This window comes from Harpia harpyja, chromosome 5, assembly GCF_026419915.1.
Source record: "Harpia harpyja isolate bHarHar1 chromosome 5, bHarHar1 primary haplotype, whole genome shotgun sequence".
Lineage (NCBI taxonomy): Eukaryota > Metazoa > Chordata > Aves > Accipitriformes > Accipitridae > Harpia > Harpia harpyja.
The window spans coordinates 10,204,791-10,224,037 of NC_068944.1; the positions used below are offsets into that span (position 1 = coordinate 10,204,791).

At 37.0% G+C, this 19,247-nt stretch overlaps 1 protein-coding gene across 6 annotated transcripts in view; it reads right to left on the reverse strand.

The window, feature by feature from the left end:
• INVS (inversin) overlaps positions 1-19,247 on the reverse strand; it is a 97,944-nt gene that overhangs the window by 46,423 nt on the left and 32,274 nt on the right. For 4 of the 6 annotated variants that reach the window (XM_052788568.1, XM_052788569.1, XM_052788567.1 and 1 more), the window contains 2 exons: positions 10,238-10,411; positions 4,702-4,869 (listed from right to left, as the gene is read on the reverse strand). In XM_052788568.1, the coding sequence (XP_052644528.1) occupies positions 4,702-4,869; positions 10,238-10,411 (342 nt within the window). Of the gene's footprint in view, positions 1-1,340; positions 1,457-4,701; positions 4,870-10,237; positions 10,412-15,520; positions 15,656-19,247 lie in introns of those variants that run through there. The other 2 variants (XM_052788570.1, XM_052788572.1) reach the window with 2 other exon arrangements.

Genomic DNA, 19,247 nt, shown 5'->3' on the forward strand with positions numbered 1-19,247 from the left:
GGAAGTTCCAGAGTTACGGTTTTATCCAAATATTAATTGACCAAGGTTGTATATTCTATATGTTCTATTTAATAGATAAAAAAATAAATACATTTAGAGTTATATTTAACCATATTTCATAAGTGCAATCTGGCTAAATTAATACTGCAGTAAGTAACCTCAACTCTGCAATGCCCTGATTCTTTGTTTCTTACTGTTTTACTTTCCAACAGTGTCAACTTAAACCTCCTAATATTTGATTAATGTAAGTTTTCTAAAGTTAAACATTTATGTACTTTGCATACTGTATGTAAATGCTAATTAAGTTGCCTGTCTCACATATAAAAAAACTGCACCGGTTTTAGATATCAGTAGTGTTAGCCATGTTTTGCTACAGAAAAAAATTAACATACTTGAAACATACTGTAGTTCATTACTGTATCTAGCCACTAGTACAATAACAGATAATCTATTAAAAACATAACGAATTGATAAATATGAATCTCTTAACTAAAAATACAAAGTTAACAGTGTTACACGCACAAACCACAATAATCAAAGTATGAATAACACTTCTTTTAATAAGCATTCAAAAGCATTTATCTGAGCCATTACAGTGAAAAAGTGAAGTTTTATGTTCTTCCCTAGCTTTAATAATTTTCAAGAGAAAGCTAACTGATACTATGCTTACTTTCTGTCTATTCAAAGAGCTCAGCAGGGGGAGTATAGAGCCCACTGCAAAAATTCAGAAGTGATCTTTATGAGAATCACTTTTAAGAATGACTAAAAATGAATGAGGATATGCACAGAGGTTATTACTGAAATTCTAACTCCACCAGGGGAAAACCTGTTTGAACAAAATGGACAAACAGGAAAACAAATGCTTCTTCACTTTACCTATAATTTATTGATGTAATCTGGAGAGCTAATTTTCAAGCCTTCTAAAAGCACAACAACATACTATATAAATAACTCCTAAAAATCCTGGCTCAAAGTCACCGATGTTCTCCGGAATATATCCCCATAATCAAAAGTATTACTTTTGCAAAACGGTAAAGAATCTTTTAATGACAAAGCCACTATTTATATTCTTGTCTGAAAGTACTCATGTGTTTTGAAATTTTTGGCCACAAACTAAAATTTTCTAGGCCTCTTTCTGAGTACATTCAAGAGTATAATTTCTTTGGATTTTAAGTGGTTTTGGTGTAAAATTAGCTATAATTAAACTGTCATACTATATTAATATTTTAAGCACAATACACAGAAGAAACAGAAGCTACACATTTTTCTGCAGCAATTAGAACAATGGAATTGTAGGCAATAATGGAAAGTGTTGTATAAATAAGTGTCATGTCTCTTACCATGAAGGACAAATAAAGAGAAGAGATACAAAATAGACAGAGAGTACTAAGCAGTTGCTTCCATCATAGTAATGGAACCTTATTCTGTTCTTTTCTCCTTAAATCTTCCCAACGTTTTTCATGTAACCAAGCACTGCTGAATCTGGAAAGGTGGAAAAGGAAGTTGACCATGAGAGCATCTCCAGATTAGAGTTTCTCTCTATTTCACACGTTTACTTTCTAAATATGTCATGAGTTCCATTTTTGCTGTATGTCATGGATTTCAATATTAGATATAACCAATTTGTGCATAACTGTGACCCCTGCAAAGCCAACCTACTTCTTCAGCATTCAGTTGAGCTCTTTTTGTTATTATTTATTTTGACAATCCCAATGAGCTAAGTACTATAAAAACATCAAGCAGAAAGATGACCCTTAATTTTATGAATTTATAAACAGAGACAACAAATGGACACATCCAGATGGCAAAGCACAGAAAAATAAGACAGTATTTTTCAGTAGCATAGACTGTGGTCTCAATAAAACCAGCAGCTTAACTTTTGTCAAGTTTTTGTAAAGCAGCACTGGAGAATTCTGAGTAGGACACTGGAGAAAAATAATTTTCTGGGGAATTCTTCCAGAGTATTAAAGATAACTTGAGAGAAACAACAGCAGTGTTGTTTTTCATAACTTAATCAGCAGGCAACAAAGGCTGCCAATGCAGATTGACCAGCAGTAGATATCATTATCTAACTGCTATGTGAGCAACAGCACATATCTTACAGCTTAGAGCACTCGATCATGAAAGCAAAGATAAATGGTTTGTGTTGGATGTGATTAAAAAAAATGGAGAGGCAACAGTGACACAGAGTCATAGGCCTTCTGCACTGCTATCACTACAAGGCAATATTCTTGTAAACTTAGAAATGCAATTATGTAAGTTAAGACACAAGATGACTGAAATTTTAACTGTATGGGTATGTACGTTAGAAATACCATGCAGAAAGTACGTGAAAAACTATAAAGTTGACAGGGATGTGAAGACCTAGAGAGGAATGAGAATAAAACATGATGCTTGGGCAATAGATCTGTAACTGGGTAATATGGCAAAAAGTAGCTAAGAAAGGAGGGGAAGACTGTGAGCTCTGCTAGGTAGATATCTATCAAGGCAAGTAAGAAAAACACTTCAGTTTGGAGAGAAGACAAGATCTTACTAAAAGATTAAACTCAGAGACACCACCACCAACAAAAAATGGTATTTATACTCAACAACAGATTCAATCAACAGATTGATTATCTAGTAACCTAGTAACAATGTTTCTGTATCATCAACTTTTACAGCACCTTCCACAAATCCTTTTTTATTTGAACTTGTTATTATCTTACTCCATCAATAAGCATATATAGGTATAACTATTTGGAATATAAACAATTTAGTTGATGCATGAAAAAGCCTAGATGGAATCAAGAATACATTGTTTTAACTGTCAAGAGTGGAAAAAAAAAAAAAAAGAACCAAAAAAACTGGACATGACCATGATTCCATATTACCTAAAGAGAATCTTTGAGAACACCTTCAGTAAGGAGACAGGTATTTTTGACCTTTTGTAGTGCATCTGGCTGGGATGGAAGTTAATTTTCCTCACAGCAGCAGGTAAGGTGCTGGGCTTTGTATTTGTGATTAGAACTGTTGATAACACACCCATGTTTTGCTATTACTGAATAGTGCTTGCACAGCATCAAGGATTTCTCTTTTTCATGCCCTGCCCTGTCCTGCTCCCCCCAGTGACTGGGCTGGAGGTGGGCAAGAGACTGGGAGGGGACACAGCTGGGACAGCTGACCTGAATTGACCCAAGCAATATTCCATACCATATAACATCAAGTTCAGGGAAAGGAGGAGGCAGGGGAGATGCTCATGGCTACACCATATGTCTTCCAAAGCAACAAGTAAGCGTGCTGAAGCTCTTTTCCCGTTTTCCTGGGAGTGGCTAACATCTGCCTGCTGACGGGAAGTAGTGAATAAATTCCGTTTTTTTGCACACAGCTTTTGCTTTCCATACTAAACTATCATTATCTTCATCCACGAGTCCTCTTGCCTTCCTTCTATTTTCTCCCAGTCTCGCAAGAGGGGAGTGAGCGAGTGGCTGTGCAGGTGTTAGGCTGTTGGCTGGGGCCAACCTACCACAACTTTTAAGAACATTTACCTTGACTATCTAATGTTTGAAAAAGTCTGTATTTGAATACAGCAATCCTTACCTACTTTTTAACAAATTTCTTTCTCTAGTGTGGCAGAAAAGTAGATGGTATATACAAACTGAAACTTTGTGACAAGATTTTGTTTTGACAAATTATTTCACAACTGAGTCCAAATTACAAGTATCTTGAATAAATAGAAGTAATACAGAAATAAAATCACATTAATTTAACACTGGAAACTTCTCAAAACCTATTTTTTATAGCAAAAAAGAAAGTACCAGTAACTACAAGATTATCAATGTGATTTGGAGAAAAGCAAAGAAAATTTTTATATGCCACACAAGTTCTCAACTTGCAAGCTAATCAGGCAAACAGACATACAAGTCATTGTAGTTAGCTTACAATCAATATGTGTCTAGTTCTGAAAGACAAAGATATATATTGTTGCAATATAAGAGAAAAATTCAATTCAGACTTCTGTATCTTTCTGTGTTAGTGAAGTTCAGAGATTTCCACCAAATAAAAAACAAGGTAAAAATCAAGCTGAGCACATGATTTCATTGTATGCATTATAATTGTCAGTGTAGAAAGTGAAATTGAAATACTGCAGAAGGAGAATATATGCCATCAAGGAAAAATTATTAAATCTGTACACAAAAATATTTGGAAAGTCTCTTGATAAACTGATTGTGGGCTGACTGATAATTTATCAAATATTTCTCAGAATTCTGACTTGAAAGACCAAATTAATTAGACTTTTCAGTACAGTTAACTAGAAATGAACTTTCAAATAACGAAGAAAAGACACACAACAATCAGTGTGCAAGATGCAACTGAGATAAGTAATATGACTGGCCATTTTAACTAGGAGAACTTGCAACCCCTTCCTCCCTCTCTTACCACCCAAATGAACAGTTACACACATCAAACTAATTCAGAGAATATATGTAGTCCATGAGTTAGAGCAAAGACATTTACCCATAGAACTCAGAAGAAACCCCTTTCAAGAGAGCAAAAATATTTAAGATTATTTCTTACAAAATTCTGGATATTAGGAAAAGCAAATTATTTCATTCTCAAGGAGGTGGTGGACCAAAAGGAAAAATTTCAACAGAATAAAAACTATTTCTATCAGAGTAAAGTAATAAATACAGAAAGTGTTATATGTATAATAGACTTTCTTACCAGAATACATTTCACTGTGTGAATTGCACTAGGATCCTTGTTGTTAGCTGCCCAGTGAAGTGGGATTTTTCCTTCAATATCAGGGATTCCAATATTTGAATCATGTTTTATGAGAAGTTTCACATGCTCTGGGTTATTGTAGTAGGCACTCCAATGCAATGCAGTTTGCTGGAACACAATATTCACAAGTTTTACAAACACGTTGAAAAATGAATAGAAGATGAAAATTAAAGTTGGTTAGAATCTGAAATATGATTTAACTATATTTTCACAGAATAAAAGATGTCACCTAGTCCAACTCCTCTGCCCAAAGCAGGGTCAACTAGAACAGCTTGATCAGGACAATGTCCAGTCATATTTTTAGTTATCTCCACAGATGGAGACTCCACAGCCTCTCTGGACAACCTGTTCCAGTGTTTGACCTCCCTCACAGTAAAAAAATGTTTTCTCAGGTTTAAACAGGATTTATTATATTTCAGCTTGTGCCCATTGCCTATTGTCCGTTCACTGGAGACTGTTCAGAAGAGTCTGGCTCCATCTTCTTTACTGCTTCCCATCAGGTGTTTATACACATTGGTAAAATCACTCCTGAACTGTGTCTTCTTCAGCCTAAACATGTGCAGGTCTCAGCCTCTCCTTGATGTCAGATGCTGCACTCTGTTAATCATCTTTGTGGCTCTCCACTGGGCTCGCTCCAGTATGTCTATGCCCTTACTGTACTGGAGAATCCAGAAGCAGATACAGCACTTCATTTGAGGTGCCACTGGTGCTGAGCAGAGAGGAGGGACCACAGGTAAAACCCACTTTAAACAATGGGTAAATGAGCAATCTTTTGTTACACTTCAGTAAAGAGGACTGACAGAAAATAGAGCACATGTACCTAGTGTGGGTGACAAGCCAAAATCAGTGGAAAACAGGCTTTAAACAAAACAGAACAAGAGGCCCATCGGCTTGAGTAAGAGTAGATACTCGCATGTCTTTGCTACTGAAGCCTGAATTAGGTCTAAGCTACACCACCTTACATGAGACCCAAGCTGAGAAGCCCTTATTCTTGGAATAGGAACATAAGTATTTCTGGTAGGAGACTAATTGCTTCGTATGAGGATTTCTTGGACTATGGCACGAGAACAGCCAACAGGGCAATGCCATTGAGTGCAGCAATTTCAGACCTGGAGAAAATATGTGAGCTTGGTATTAAACAATCATGTCCAAGTTGGAATGATCATCTGTAGCAGGCCTCAGCACCAGAGCTGCACTATAGAACAACTGCAGCAATTACTTTGGTCCCTCTTAAATTTGGAAATCTCTTGAAATAATACAAATTGATGGAGAACCATATAACAAGATGACTCTCCACTAGAGGAAGACGGCACTGAATACTGACACTGGACTTGGATCCCTCTTGAGCAAAGGTTTTGACTTCCTGCACTGTCCTTGATCACTCAGAATTCCAAGGGTGAATATTACTGAATCTAATGCCCACCGACCCATGGCAGTCCAATAAAAGATCAAAAGGCAATCCATGCTCCTACCGCCAATTCCTGACTGCCAGTGGCTTTTTACAAGCATTATCGATGTTCATAATTACACAAGCAAACCGATGTGTATGGGTTTTTTAAACAGCAAAATGTTGGTATATTAACAAGTATTTTATTTATCAGACGCATCTCTCCTAACTGCCAAGTAGCAGAGGGTTGTAAGATACAGAATGAATTCTATTTCCCATCTCTCTTCCCCCCTCCCCCCTGCAAAATATTACACGGCACTTTGATTTGAAAACTGAGAGAAATAACTGCTGTGGAACATTTGTGTATAAGCCTACGATACCCTGGATTAACATCCTTGAACAGTGAGATAGAATGTATGAGTTCACTATCATATCCTTAATGTCTCTGTAAAGGAAGAAGGCAAAAAGGAGCCTAATTTTTGTGTTTGTTGCTTTAAGATGTTAGTTTAGTACCATGGTAACACAAAATGATAGCACAATGTTTTTGTCTACTTGGTAGTTCACTGAAAAAGAGCTCATTCTAAGACATAACTAGAGGGGCTGTAAGGAAAGGTCTGATGACTGACAGCTACATACAGCCTAGCACCATAAAGCATGTTCAAACCATCACAGCCTGTCGGGATTTGAATTGAAAAAACTTCTAGCAGTAGAAATTTGTAATAAGTTAACAAATGTTATTTCTTAAGTGGGGCTGACCAGTATCCCTAGAAACTGACAGTTACAATGAAAGCAAAAACTTTCGATTACCGGGAGGCCAATGTAGCCTTGGTTTACTGGCTTCTCTCACCTACAACCTGCTTTTCAGTCAGCTGCCTACATGGAAGGAGATGTAAAAGACAGTTGTTCTCTCCCATGTTCAGGAATTATATTTGACAATCTTGATGCACACAGTTGCAGTGAGGAAAATGGATAAGCGATGTGCCCAACAGGGTCAAATGTGTTGGACTCTGCCCCTGAGACTGCCTTTCATCAACTGAATTCCATCTTTGCTACTGTGACTACTCATGACGCTAGCTGGAATAAAAGTGCTCTACATTTTGTGGGAAATCTGGCAATGCTTTAATACTGCCTTGGAAATCTGCTAAACAGGCAAGGTTCCTAAAAGGTTTTGGCTGGTTTCCATATACCTTTGTTAATTAATTAACATGGTCAGGAAGTCAGCATGACCTCTCCAGAATGACTGCTGTAATTATAGCCAGGGTTTCCATGATACATGTTAGAATATCCTGGAAGACAACAGCTGATTGCTAGGGCACAGGCTGGTTCAACTCCACTGGGGTGTCCCATGAGGGGACAGAAGATTCATTTGTTGAAAACTGGGCTTACAGCTGTCTTATCTTGCTTCCTAGATGATAAAAACAGGTAAGGATTTCAGAGTTCAAGCAATTGCATCACTAGAAAAGTCCAGTCCCCTTCTCTTACTATGTCTTTTGTGGCAGAATGAAAACCCACTACATGACATATGGAATAATTATTTCCACTAAGACTAGCCTTGCCAAGCTAGTACATTGAATATCAGCTGATCCAAATACACTTGATGAGGGCACTCACATTTGAATCAGTGGTAGATTAGTGCCTGGTGGGGAGAACTTTTGCACCAGTTCCAAGATCACTTACAAACTGTAGGAAAGAGACCTTTCTGCTCAATGCTTAAAAAGCCTCCATCATCAGTAGCAGTTCCAGTTATATTGAATAACATGCCTACCTTGCCAATGGTAGTTACGTCACTGTTTTTTGGTCTTCCTTTTGCCATTTACAATCACAGTGTCTCGCTTTTTGTTACTATATCCTTACAGGAAAAATTTGGCTTAGGGAACATTCGTATCTCTGGGTTCTTTGAAAAAAGTCTCTTTCAGATTTCAGGATACACAAACTACTCAAACACATGAAATTTAATCCAGATATCCCCAGTTTAACGGGTCCACAATAATTACTAGAAATCTGCCTACTAAAGGCAATGTGATCATCTCCCAAACAGAGCATGCATCAAGCATGCCAACAAGAGGAACGAGTCCGTTTTGTTCAAAACGTATGTGGAAACACAAGAAATCCTTTACCTAGAACGTCTGTCAGGACTGTGTGAAAGTCCTATGCCTCCTCATACCCTAATATTCATGCTAATGGAGGCAACCATTTCACATCAGTTTTAAATGAAGCATTGCTAAACACTCAGACTTAAGAACCACACTAATCTGAGCACCTCAAAAAAATACAGTTACCATGTGCTAAATAACTATTCCTTCTTTGAAAATGCATTAGTGTGCTATTATTGTGGACTGACAGTACCTCTCTGTGTGAAGAGTAATAGTAAACCAGTTGTTTTAAGAACTGTATCACTTTCCTTCTAAGATCCATCATCTCTTCTGGCTGGTCATTTTAATGATGGTCCTTTTTAACAAACGTCAGTAGATTATCTCCTGAGGCTCTCAGAAGTCAGTGTGCTTCTGAAGCAGGCTGATAATTTTACTGATGTGGTAGAGCATGACTTGACTTTCCAAAGGGACACGAGACAACTCATGACAATATATGCACTATACGATATACCTGGAAAATCATCTGGAGATTTCCTGGCCTTTCAAGCAACTGTTGTCACTACAGATGCAGAAAATTAGTCTGAAGGACTATTCTAAGAAGGTAGTAATACTTAAGCTCTGAAGATGTTAAGATTACATTTTCTCCTGAGGAAGTCTGCAGTTTCACAAAACAAATGTCAAAGTGACTAACTGGTGCTCTGCTTCAAATGAAAGTCTCATGCCAGACCATCAATCAACTTCATCATCACATCCCTCTCACTAAACGATAAACTCATGGAAGCAATAGTGCATGTGCATTGATAGCAGACCTTCTGTTGCCATTTGGTCCATCTTATGACAATGATAATAACAACAACAACAATTTGATACTTTTTATTGTCTCTGTTAGAAAACCTTCTTGACAAATGGCATCCCATTCTATCCCAGGCCAAAAAGTCATGTATGACTACGAGACTCCAAAAATTGTCCATTTTTACTTACAAAGATACAGAAAAAAGGACAGTCAACCAGATAGATTCAGTATATGGATATTTTTACCCTTGGACCATCCTTGTGGATGGAAGTGAAGGAGTGGAAGTGAAAGAGTAAAGTTGAGCCAGGAAAAAAGGGGGGAGGGATGGTGGTTTGAAGGTGTTCTAATTTTTGTCTCTGTGCCTCGTTACTCAAAACTATTTTAATTGGCAACAAATGAAACTCATTTTCTTTAAGTCGAGCCTGTTTTGCCAGTGACAGTAACTGGTGATCAATCTTCCTGTCTTTATCTCAACCCAGGAGCTTTTTCAACCTATTTTCTCCACCTGTCCCATTGAGGAGGGGGAGTGAGAGAGCAGCTGGGTGGGCATTTGACTACTTGCCAAAGCTAACCTACCACCCATTTCTAAAAGGTAGCACCTACGGACAGCTATGTCAATATCATCACCATTTTAGTGGCCCCAGTGCAGAGCAAAATTGATCACCCAGTGTTAGGAAGGATGTCTGCCAACAGCAAACCTGTATTCAGCTCAGCACCAAAGGAATAATTTCCTTTTTTTGTTTGGTTTTTTTTTTTTTTTTTTAAACTAACCTTTGGTATTGACAAATACTTTGAAGGCCTTTTGCACAAAGTTTTCTAGTGACTCTTATCATTAAATGATTCTAAATGTACGGTTTTTCCAAGGAAGAAAAGCAAGATAAGCACATGTTATCCAGATTCTAACAAGGATCACAATGTTACAGAAAGACATAGACCTTAAAACCAATGGGTTTTGAATCCTCTATTATTCTATGTACTCTCAAAAAGAATGTCAATTAACTCAGTGCAATGAACTTTTACATCATTATCATCAGGAAAATATTAATATTTCTAAAGGTGATCATTATAATACCAGTGTTAGCCACTATTCTGAAGACTCAGAAAAAGTTTGTTATGACTGAAATAATTTTTCACACACAGCTGATGTGATACCGATTTCCAAAGCTGCTACAAGTGTTGTCTTAAAATAAGCAGTATTTTTACCTTGTTTCTGTCCTGGGTATCCACTTCTCCAGGTGCCATATGTTTTAGCAACAAAGCTAAACATTTTGGGCTTTTGTGACGTGTAGTTAAATGTAATGGTGTCATATCCTCTAAGTCCTTCTGCATCCAGTTCCCTCTACGAGCCAGTAAAAGTTTCATGAAGCGGTAATTTCCCTGGGTAAAGAAAAATATCAGAAATTTACTCATTTATCAAACCAAATGATGATACCGTTTAGATATACTTACTTTAAGCTTTGGAAACATCTAATGAAGATTTTTTGTTAAAAAACATTAACTCTTGATTTTTAAGTCTGTTTTGCTATTTGGTATTAGATACATATCTTCCATTAGTGGAGTGTGTAAGACAGCGTTCAGTAATACTGAAAATTCTGTAATATTGTCAGTTTCTTGACAGTTTAACCTCAATGAATATCATGTAAAAACTGAAATAAGACCATGACATGCTGGTTTCAGCAAGGCAGACAGTTATCAGATGAGGAATAAAACTAAACATGAAGCAAGATCACAATTTTCAAAATGAAATTAAGAAAAATGATTCAGAGAGATAAAATGTACTCATCTGAATGAGTAACAAATATATGGAAAAGTGATTGTTTCTTACATTTTTAAATTGGGTACCATATATGAGTTTTGAACTACTGTATGCATGATAAATGGATGGGACAGCTAGCTTTGTAACACATTTCAAATACTTAACTCCAGGCTTAATAGGTTTTCAAAAGAAATAATGTAGAAGTGCTCCTGTGACAAATAACTGAGGGTGGATCCCAAAAAAACCAATCTGGTTTTATTTTTCAAACCATTGAAGAAGCCAGTCAAAAAATAATGCAATCATGAAGAAGCTGCACTGATTTAAGGTATAGCCAGCCTTGACTTGCTACTGCCCCTTGCTTAGAGGTTATTTTCCATGTAACAGAGGTGCTACAGATGACATTTTGATGCTTCCACTTCACTGCAATACAAAGTCTATTGGGTTTTTCAAACCACCTTCAGCAGCTTCAGTCAAAGAGCAGTAACAGCTGGAGCGATAACTCATTAAAGCAAAACATCCGGATCTAGCTTGTGTGATCATGTTTTAAACACCCCTATTCTTTCCCCACTCTAACTTTTAACCTTTCCTAAAGTGAAAAGAGTGTTCCGTCTCCCAATTTTGCTCACTGTCTCCCAATGTTTCCCAAAATACTGGGTTTTGACAATTTCACATATTGACAGTTTAAGTAAAAGTATCAATTACCCATAAATATAATGAAAAGAGAAAGCTCAGAAGAGAAGAAAAATTGTACTAATTCCCCCCACTCAGAGAAAAGCTGCAGCATTTGATGAAGCTTTATTAGACAATGTACACAGGACAGGTGACACTCAAATCAATAGAAGTCATGTCTTTGGATTCTTCTGCCTCTGGAACTACCTGCAAATTCACATATTTCAGTCTGCTACAATTCTTTTATAAATCCTGTATGTTAACTTAGTCCCTTTAGACTGTCTTTGGAAAAACAATGAGAAAAGGTAACCATGTAGACAAGTGCAAGCAGTGCTAATGAATGGGGGCACCTCTGTATCATAAGGCTCAGAATTGCAAATCACTTCCTCAGCAGAATGGTAGGGTGTAGATGGGCCAAAGGATTCCAGAGGTCCCCACAGTATCCAGTGCTAGGGAATAAAAACATTCTTGTTTCCTTTTTCATAGCAGCCATAAACACTGGAAGGGCTGATTTTACATGTATTACTGTTCTGCTCTTTGTCTAATAAACATAGAAGAGTTGAGCTTTATGTGGGCAGAATGGATTTCACCAAGTTCGCCTAAAATAAATGAATTTGATTTTTTTTTTCCCTTGCTACACTATTTTATTTTAAAATACAAAACAGGGAAAGCAAATCATGAATGAGCTCAGACAAAATAACCTCTTCCTGCTTCTACAGTTTATTGCCATCGGTCCGTGCTCTTCCATGAAAGCCTACAAGAAAAGTCTGCCAAAAATCTTACCACAAACCTGCCTGAAAATGCAAACTTCTCTTGCCAGAGACAGCACGGCTACTGTACTCTTCAACAGCATTCACAGCGAGTCTTGACTGACTAATTCTCTTTCTTCTGCTGGGTGTCAGGGAAAGCATAACCCTAGGATTTTGCCCCTTTAATACACAGACATACATCAAGGCACGTATTGAAGTACAGAGGCAGAACAGCATAACGTCTGCACAGCTACTAATCCACGCAGAACACCCTTGAATTCATGATAAATTTGGGAATGAGTTAGGGATGAGAAATCTCCTCATTATTGCCATTATATTTTATGGGTAAATATAAGAAGAATTTGCAAAACTCATTAAAAAAAGAAAAAAAAAACTAGCAAAAAATCGCAATGTATCATGACGTGGTTGGGAATTAGACTGGGGGAAGGCAACATTAAATAACTTGAGAGAATATTAGTCTTGGAAGAAATATAGCTGCTTTTCTCCATCACAGAGGATAATGCATTTGGTTTGTTTTCAGTGTTTCCTGCTCAATGTGCATGCATACACATGAAAAAAAAAATTGATTTTCTCTTGTTGATGGATATTTATTGGAAGATTTACAAGTATATTGTGCTTTTTGAATGAATTTAGCTGAAGAGTCAAAGTTAAAATAATACATAAAACTAAGGAAACATGCATTTTTATTATTAGAGTTCCTTTCCCTATACTGTATTTTATTTTTACTGTTAGACATTTTTCCACCAGTTAGTACTACATTATTCTGTTACATGCTTAGCCACCAACAAATCCCTCTCCTTAGGAAATGAACCTGTAATAAATCCCCTCATTCTGAAACAAAAAAGATTCTGTTTCTTCCAAATGATTTAAGATTTTTTTTTTAAAACACCACCACAGAAAACACCTGCACTTATATTACTTATTTGTAATGATCTTATTCATGCTCTTACTCCTGACTGCTGTTCTTTAGTAATACCATGAATGTTACTGTGTTCCTTTCACTTGTTAGAAAATAACACCATCCCTATAAATGACAAAGGAAAAATTACCCACCTCCAATTGATTACTGCTTAAGTTTGTAAATATGCAATGTATCAACATGTCTTGAATGCAGATTTAATTTAGGTCTTACTAGGTGGAGGGGGAAAAAAAGTATGCTTAATCTGAAAAGCAGTTACTATCCGAATTCCTTCATTTTTATAAAATTCTTGTGTATAACAAGTCTTTAAGCTTGCTAGTTTTCACACATAGAAAATGCACTTGGTTGGCCTAAAGATTCCTGGGCAGCATGAAGTGCTTTGGGTCACTCCATGGTCTCTTAACATTGATAATGTCTCTGAAATGATTCTGTTATACTGTGAAAACATGATGAGCAAACTCTATTAAATACTGGTACAGAAAACTGAGTTCCTGGTAGCCAAAATTTACTATTCCAATGCTGATTCTTAAAATTCCTTTATATTCTATTAAAATTATTTTTAACCAAAAAACTCAACTCTGTATGCAAACTATAGCACCATTTCAGAGAACAGCTGACAACTAATCATAATCATAATCAACTAATCAACTAAACTAATGACAAACTAAATACTTCTGCTATTTCAGAATTTCAGCCACATACCCTAACTGCAATGGAGTATAACACATTTTTTGGTAGACAGATAGTTCAATAAGCAATCATTGCTCTGCTATCAAATAATGACTTTGAAGAAAGTTCTGGACCCCAAGCTTAACTGCTAAGTAGTCAGAAAAACTTTCCTGAATGTTTCAACAGAGAAAAGAGCAATGGGAGAAACATCTTAGTTGGAATCAATGAATTTGCCAGAATTCAGATCATCCCTGAAACTGAAAAAGTTATCCCCAAAACTGCAGATTCACTCAGAAAAAAACCCACCTGCCTAGTATTTTCAATATGACTCTATTGCCAGGAACAGGTTCCAGTGGAAAATTGCCAGTAAACTCTTTTCTACCTACTTTTCTGGGCCGATGAGATAATGTGTTTATCTCTTCATCCATCTAAAGCAGCTTTTTCAACCTATTTTCTCTCCCTGGCCTGTTGAGGAGGGGGAGTGAGAGAGCGGCTGGGTGGGCATTTGGCAACCAGCGGAGGTCAATCTGCCCCATACGGTCACCTAAGCAAAAGACTAAAGAAAAAACAAGCTCTGTACTGATAACAGTGTTGTTATGATTCTAATTGTAGGTTGATACTGAAATTACTGATGGTTGTATTACTAATGCACTAAAAACATTAGCCTCACACTTCACATCATGCCACGTTATACAGCCCGGCACAACCCTGCTTTAAGTCACCCAGTGTCTCTGTTTCAAACACTTCCTCAGAACTTGGCCCATGGTACCTTCACTCAGCAGTCGGAAGATTAGGGAAAGAACATTTCTTTTTCCTTTCCTTGGATTAGTGGCAGTCTTCTTCCCTAGCAACCTAATGGAGAACAGGAGATCTAGTATGTGACTCAACCTAACATGGGCATATGGGTATAGGGAAAGGGAGAGATTCCAGCATCACTGCGAAGCCACTTTTAACACCTAAAGCCCTTCTGGGCCAGGTATGAGCCTTCCGCCAAATGAACAGACACAGGTTCCTACTAGTCCATTATCCAAAACACTTCAATTGTACTGCAACACTTAGAGGAATCATATTTTCATATTACTGTTGGGAAGGTTTAAATAATGTTACCCACCTCTACTAGCTGGCTCTCTGGTAATAGGTAGCGCAATAGACCAACCAACCTAACATAGAAAACACTATCATAAAAATACAGCTGTGCAAATATTCCAGCATCCAAAATGAAAAAGAGGTTTTGGCAGACATTTTTGTTCCCCACATGGTATCTAGCAGTATAAGAAAGATTCAGAGTTGTTAATGGATTTTTTTAATTTACCTTTTCAATACATGTAGATAATTTAATACATTCCAAGATGCATTGTTAAAGCCTGAATCTTAAACTACCACAGAGCTAACAACAAATTGCTGCAGTTAATTCTGTTTCTTGTAAAAGGTATTATTCTACATGTAAGCAAAATTCTTCCAGAAATTTTTTAGCATATATGAGTGTTAACCTCCTTAACAGGTGACAGGATATTCTCTCCTCAACTGTGAGACACCATCCATGTTCCCTCTGACACCCAGACAGCTTAACTTGCCAGCAGAGAGGTCATGTACAGTGCTCTGCTACATTTGGTAGAAGCCTGGCAATGCCAGCAATGGCAGTTGGGATCACTGCTCAGCTATCAGAAGATAAAAGAAGAACAACAACTGCAATTAATACTTACTTGCAACATCTTACTTCCTCTCCGCTTAGCTGGCTAAAATCTGATGCTTTTGTGATTCAGAATTGAAAAGAAACTGAGTACAGTTCCTGTAAAATGTATAAAATTTTCCTTCTGTGAACTGAAAGTCAAAGCCTGTAACAGCAACAGGGACATTTAAAGTGACATCATATAAAATACATAAATGTAAAAACCTGGATTACTGACTGTTGTTATGTAAAATAAAACACCATCTGAAATGGTGGTGTCATTATCATCTTAATACCAAGTGTGCATATATTGAAACTAAGTTTCATCACAGATGTCTCCTGGATAGTCATTAAATAGATAAGGGTCCAAACACTTTTCCAAACTACAGCTAACACCAAAAGACAGTAGACAAGTACACTTATTAATAGAACAGGAACCAACCCTCTTAATCTGTTAATATTCTTACTCCTTGTATTACTTCCATTTTATATGGCTAAAGCCTCAATAAATTGATATCCCTCTCCTGTACCAGATGTGGCTCTACAAGAAATGGGAAGGATAAAGGGAAGGGGGAAATAGAACTATTTCATCTAAATCCTAAATGAAAGGCATCATATCAGTTTCACTGTAGTCCAGATTGCCATTTATTATGCACCAATCAAGAAGATTTTGCAGAATCCCAAATAAAATTCTCCTGGGCACATAATGATGAATGACACTGAAGTATTTTGCATAGCAAACTTTTAAGTATTTCAGAGACATACAAGCTTGCTTTAAAGAGTTCATCTGGGTTCTAGAAACATTCTGCTGATGTGCAACAGAGCTCTGAAAATTTATTTCCCTTCTCATGCCACTATTTCTTGGTGAGTTAACTTGGTCATTACATAACCATGTGCTTCTACACTCTGACTAACCACTTCTCCTACCCTGTAGTGTTGATGTACCTCTGAGGTTGCACTTTTCATCTTTGGATTTTAAAAACATACTACATAGGTAGATAAATATAACACCATTTTATAAAGGGAGAAACTGAGCTGTACAACATAAGGCTAAGAGTCAGAGGAATATGTGCACCTCTCCAAACACCAAAAGCACATCCATAGGCTACCATCACCTTGTCATAGAATCATAGAATCATAGAATCATTTCGGTTGGAAAAGACCTTCAAGATCATCAAGTCCAACCATTAACCATGCCCCCTAAACCATGCCCTGGAGTACCCTATCCACTCGCTTTTTGAATACCTCCAGGGATGGTGACTCAGTCATCAGTGGGTTAAAAGAGGCCAATACATATAGAAAAATTGCTTATTTCCCTATTCGTTGCTGAGACCACATTTTCAAAAAGCATAACAATTCTAATCCATATGAAATATTTAACATGACTTGAAAGACTGATTTGTAATAATTCATAATGTAGCACACATGAGCTGACTACCGACTGTTACAGCACAGCTACACTTGGTTTTCTGAACACCTACAATAGGCTTGTGAAGATTTATTTGACTGTAAGCGTTGCTAGAGAACTAGGAAGAAGGCAGCCCAGCATCTCTATATAACCTCCTGGTAAACACGGCAGGGGTCATTAAAAAGAATGCCAAGCTGTTAAACCATGAAGATGCTACTTTGGCTTCAATTCAAAATTACATACCTGCTTTCCCAGTACTGGGAGCAGACAGACCAAAACAACATAAAACAATTTAAAAGTGATCCTTACAAAGGAGGTGGTTTTTAAGGGCTCTTCATTGCCAACAGTCGTAAGCACTGAAGATGCAGTCAGGGCATATACTTCCAGTGGAATAGAAAGCCTTAGAAATATTTACAGATAAACCACAAATTAGAACTGAAGGTTAAAATTGACCTTGTAAGTTACTAAATCCAATCCTCCAGTACCATGGGGAGTAAGAACATCTAATCCTTTTCAAAAAATTCCTAGACATTTCTTTTAAGTGGAATTATGGTGTTTGGGATTTTCTTCCCCATTTCTCTCAGTTTTGGGCTGGGTTTTTTAGGTTTTGTTTGTCCTTTTTTTTAAGACACCCACACACACACACTTCACTCTTTCTACCCATGAAAGTACAGTGCAGGTTTTAAAACCTAAACAAGTATCGGTCTTTTATCTCAATAACAAAAGATAAACCCCACATTCCCCCCAAAATATTGTCACCTCTCTGTACTCATTCTAGTTTGAACTCATTCGTTTTGAGCACAAGCAAGCGGAGATTACAGAGCATACCAGAAGAGGTCCCACTAAGTAGCTTACTGAACAGCAATGATACTTGTCTATTGCTAGTGCAAATATCTTATCTGATATACCAAAACCTGCAATCTTTTCATCAATTAAGTACATTCTCCGACCAGTTAGCACATTGACATCCTTCTTAGTCATTTTCAAATAATAAATTCACAAGACATAGAATAAATTTTTCTGCCTCCCCTGCCTCCCCCCCCCGACTTGCACTTTGGACTATCATATTTCCAACCATTTCAATTACTTCCAGTGTTCTCATACTTCTGGTATCCCAGACACTCTAATCCTGCCTATGACTGACAATAATGCCTAATCTTTTGTCACTCTGAAGCGTCCTTAGAAAAAGTACTACTTGTGACGCTAAGTTTGTTAATGAAAAATATCGACTAATACTAGATTCAAGTGCAACTGTTGAGGAATTCTAATACACTCCTTCTGATGTTACAGTTCATATTTCAACTGTATTTGTCTTCAGTTCATTATCAAATTCTTTAACATACCCTTACATTTTGTGTCCTAATTTCCCATTTAACTTGCGATTTTCCATCTAGCACTACAGTAAATATTTTTGTACAGGCCTAAAAAGGCAATCTATTGAATTTATATCTAGAAAAATCAGCTAGCAAAATACCCAGTTAGTCTTGAAGAACCTACTGCTGACAGTGTGGTGCACATTTTACCCAATTTTCTATTTATATCTACATATTTATCCCTTAGAAACTAATTTTAAATTCTTGCATGCTATTGAGGTTAGCTACTCCTCTCAGCTACTTTTCTTCCTATTTAAAACATTATTTACCAGTAGTCAAAAATGTTATTGAACACCACAAATTCTGCAACGTTATGATTCCCAAAGAATGCTTCATTGATTAAAACTCTTTTGCGCCTTGTCCCTTGCTGTTTCTGTACTGTTAAGATGAGATTTATCAAAATCAGGCATTAACCACTGACCACAGCCCCCGATAGAGAACTGCAGTAACTAAGCCTGGTCAGCAAGTGCACAGAAGACTGCAGGCAAGTGGTAAAATAAAAGTCCCCACAAAAGCAGAAGCACGACGGTCAACCTGTTTAAAGGGGTGCGTTCGAAGACAACAGAGAAGGAGAAACAGTGCAGCAAGTCCACCATCCATGACAGTAGGGATTTCGGAGGTTGAGTCACCATCCCTGGAGGTATTCAAAAAGCGAGTGGACAGGGTACTCCAGGGCATGGTTTAGGGGGCATGGTTAATGGTTGGACTCGATGATCTTGAAGGTCTTTTCCAACCGAAATGATTCTATGATTCTATGATCTGATAATTATACATTCCACCATAGTTTAATAATTTATTAGCTTATTAAATTTTGATTTTTGAAATATATTCATTATTAATTAAGCAGCACTTATGTAAGACATTTTAACACAATTTTGTCAGTATTCTTTTGTGAAAAGAGAGACCATTTAATGATCAATAACTCCTCTTCAGAGGAATATAATATATAATGCAGTTACTTTTACTCTTTCACAAACAGA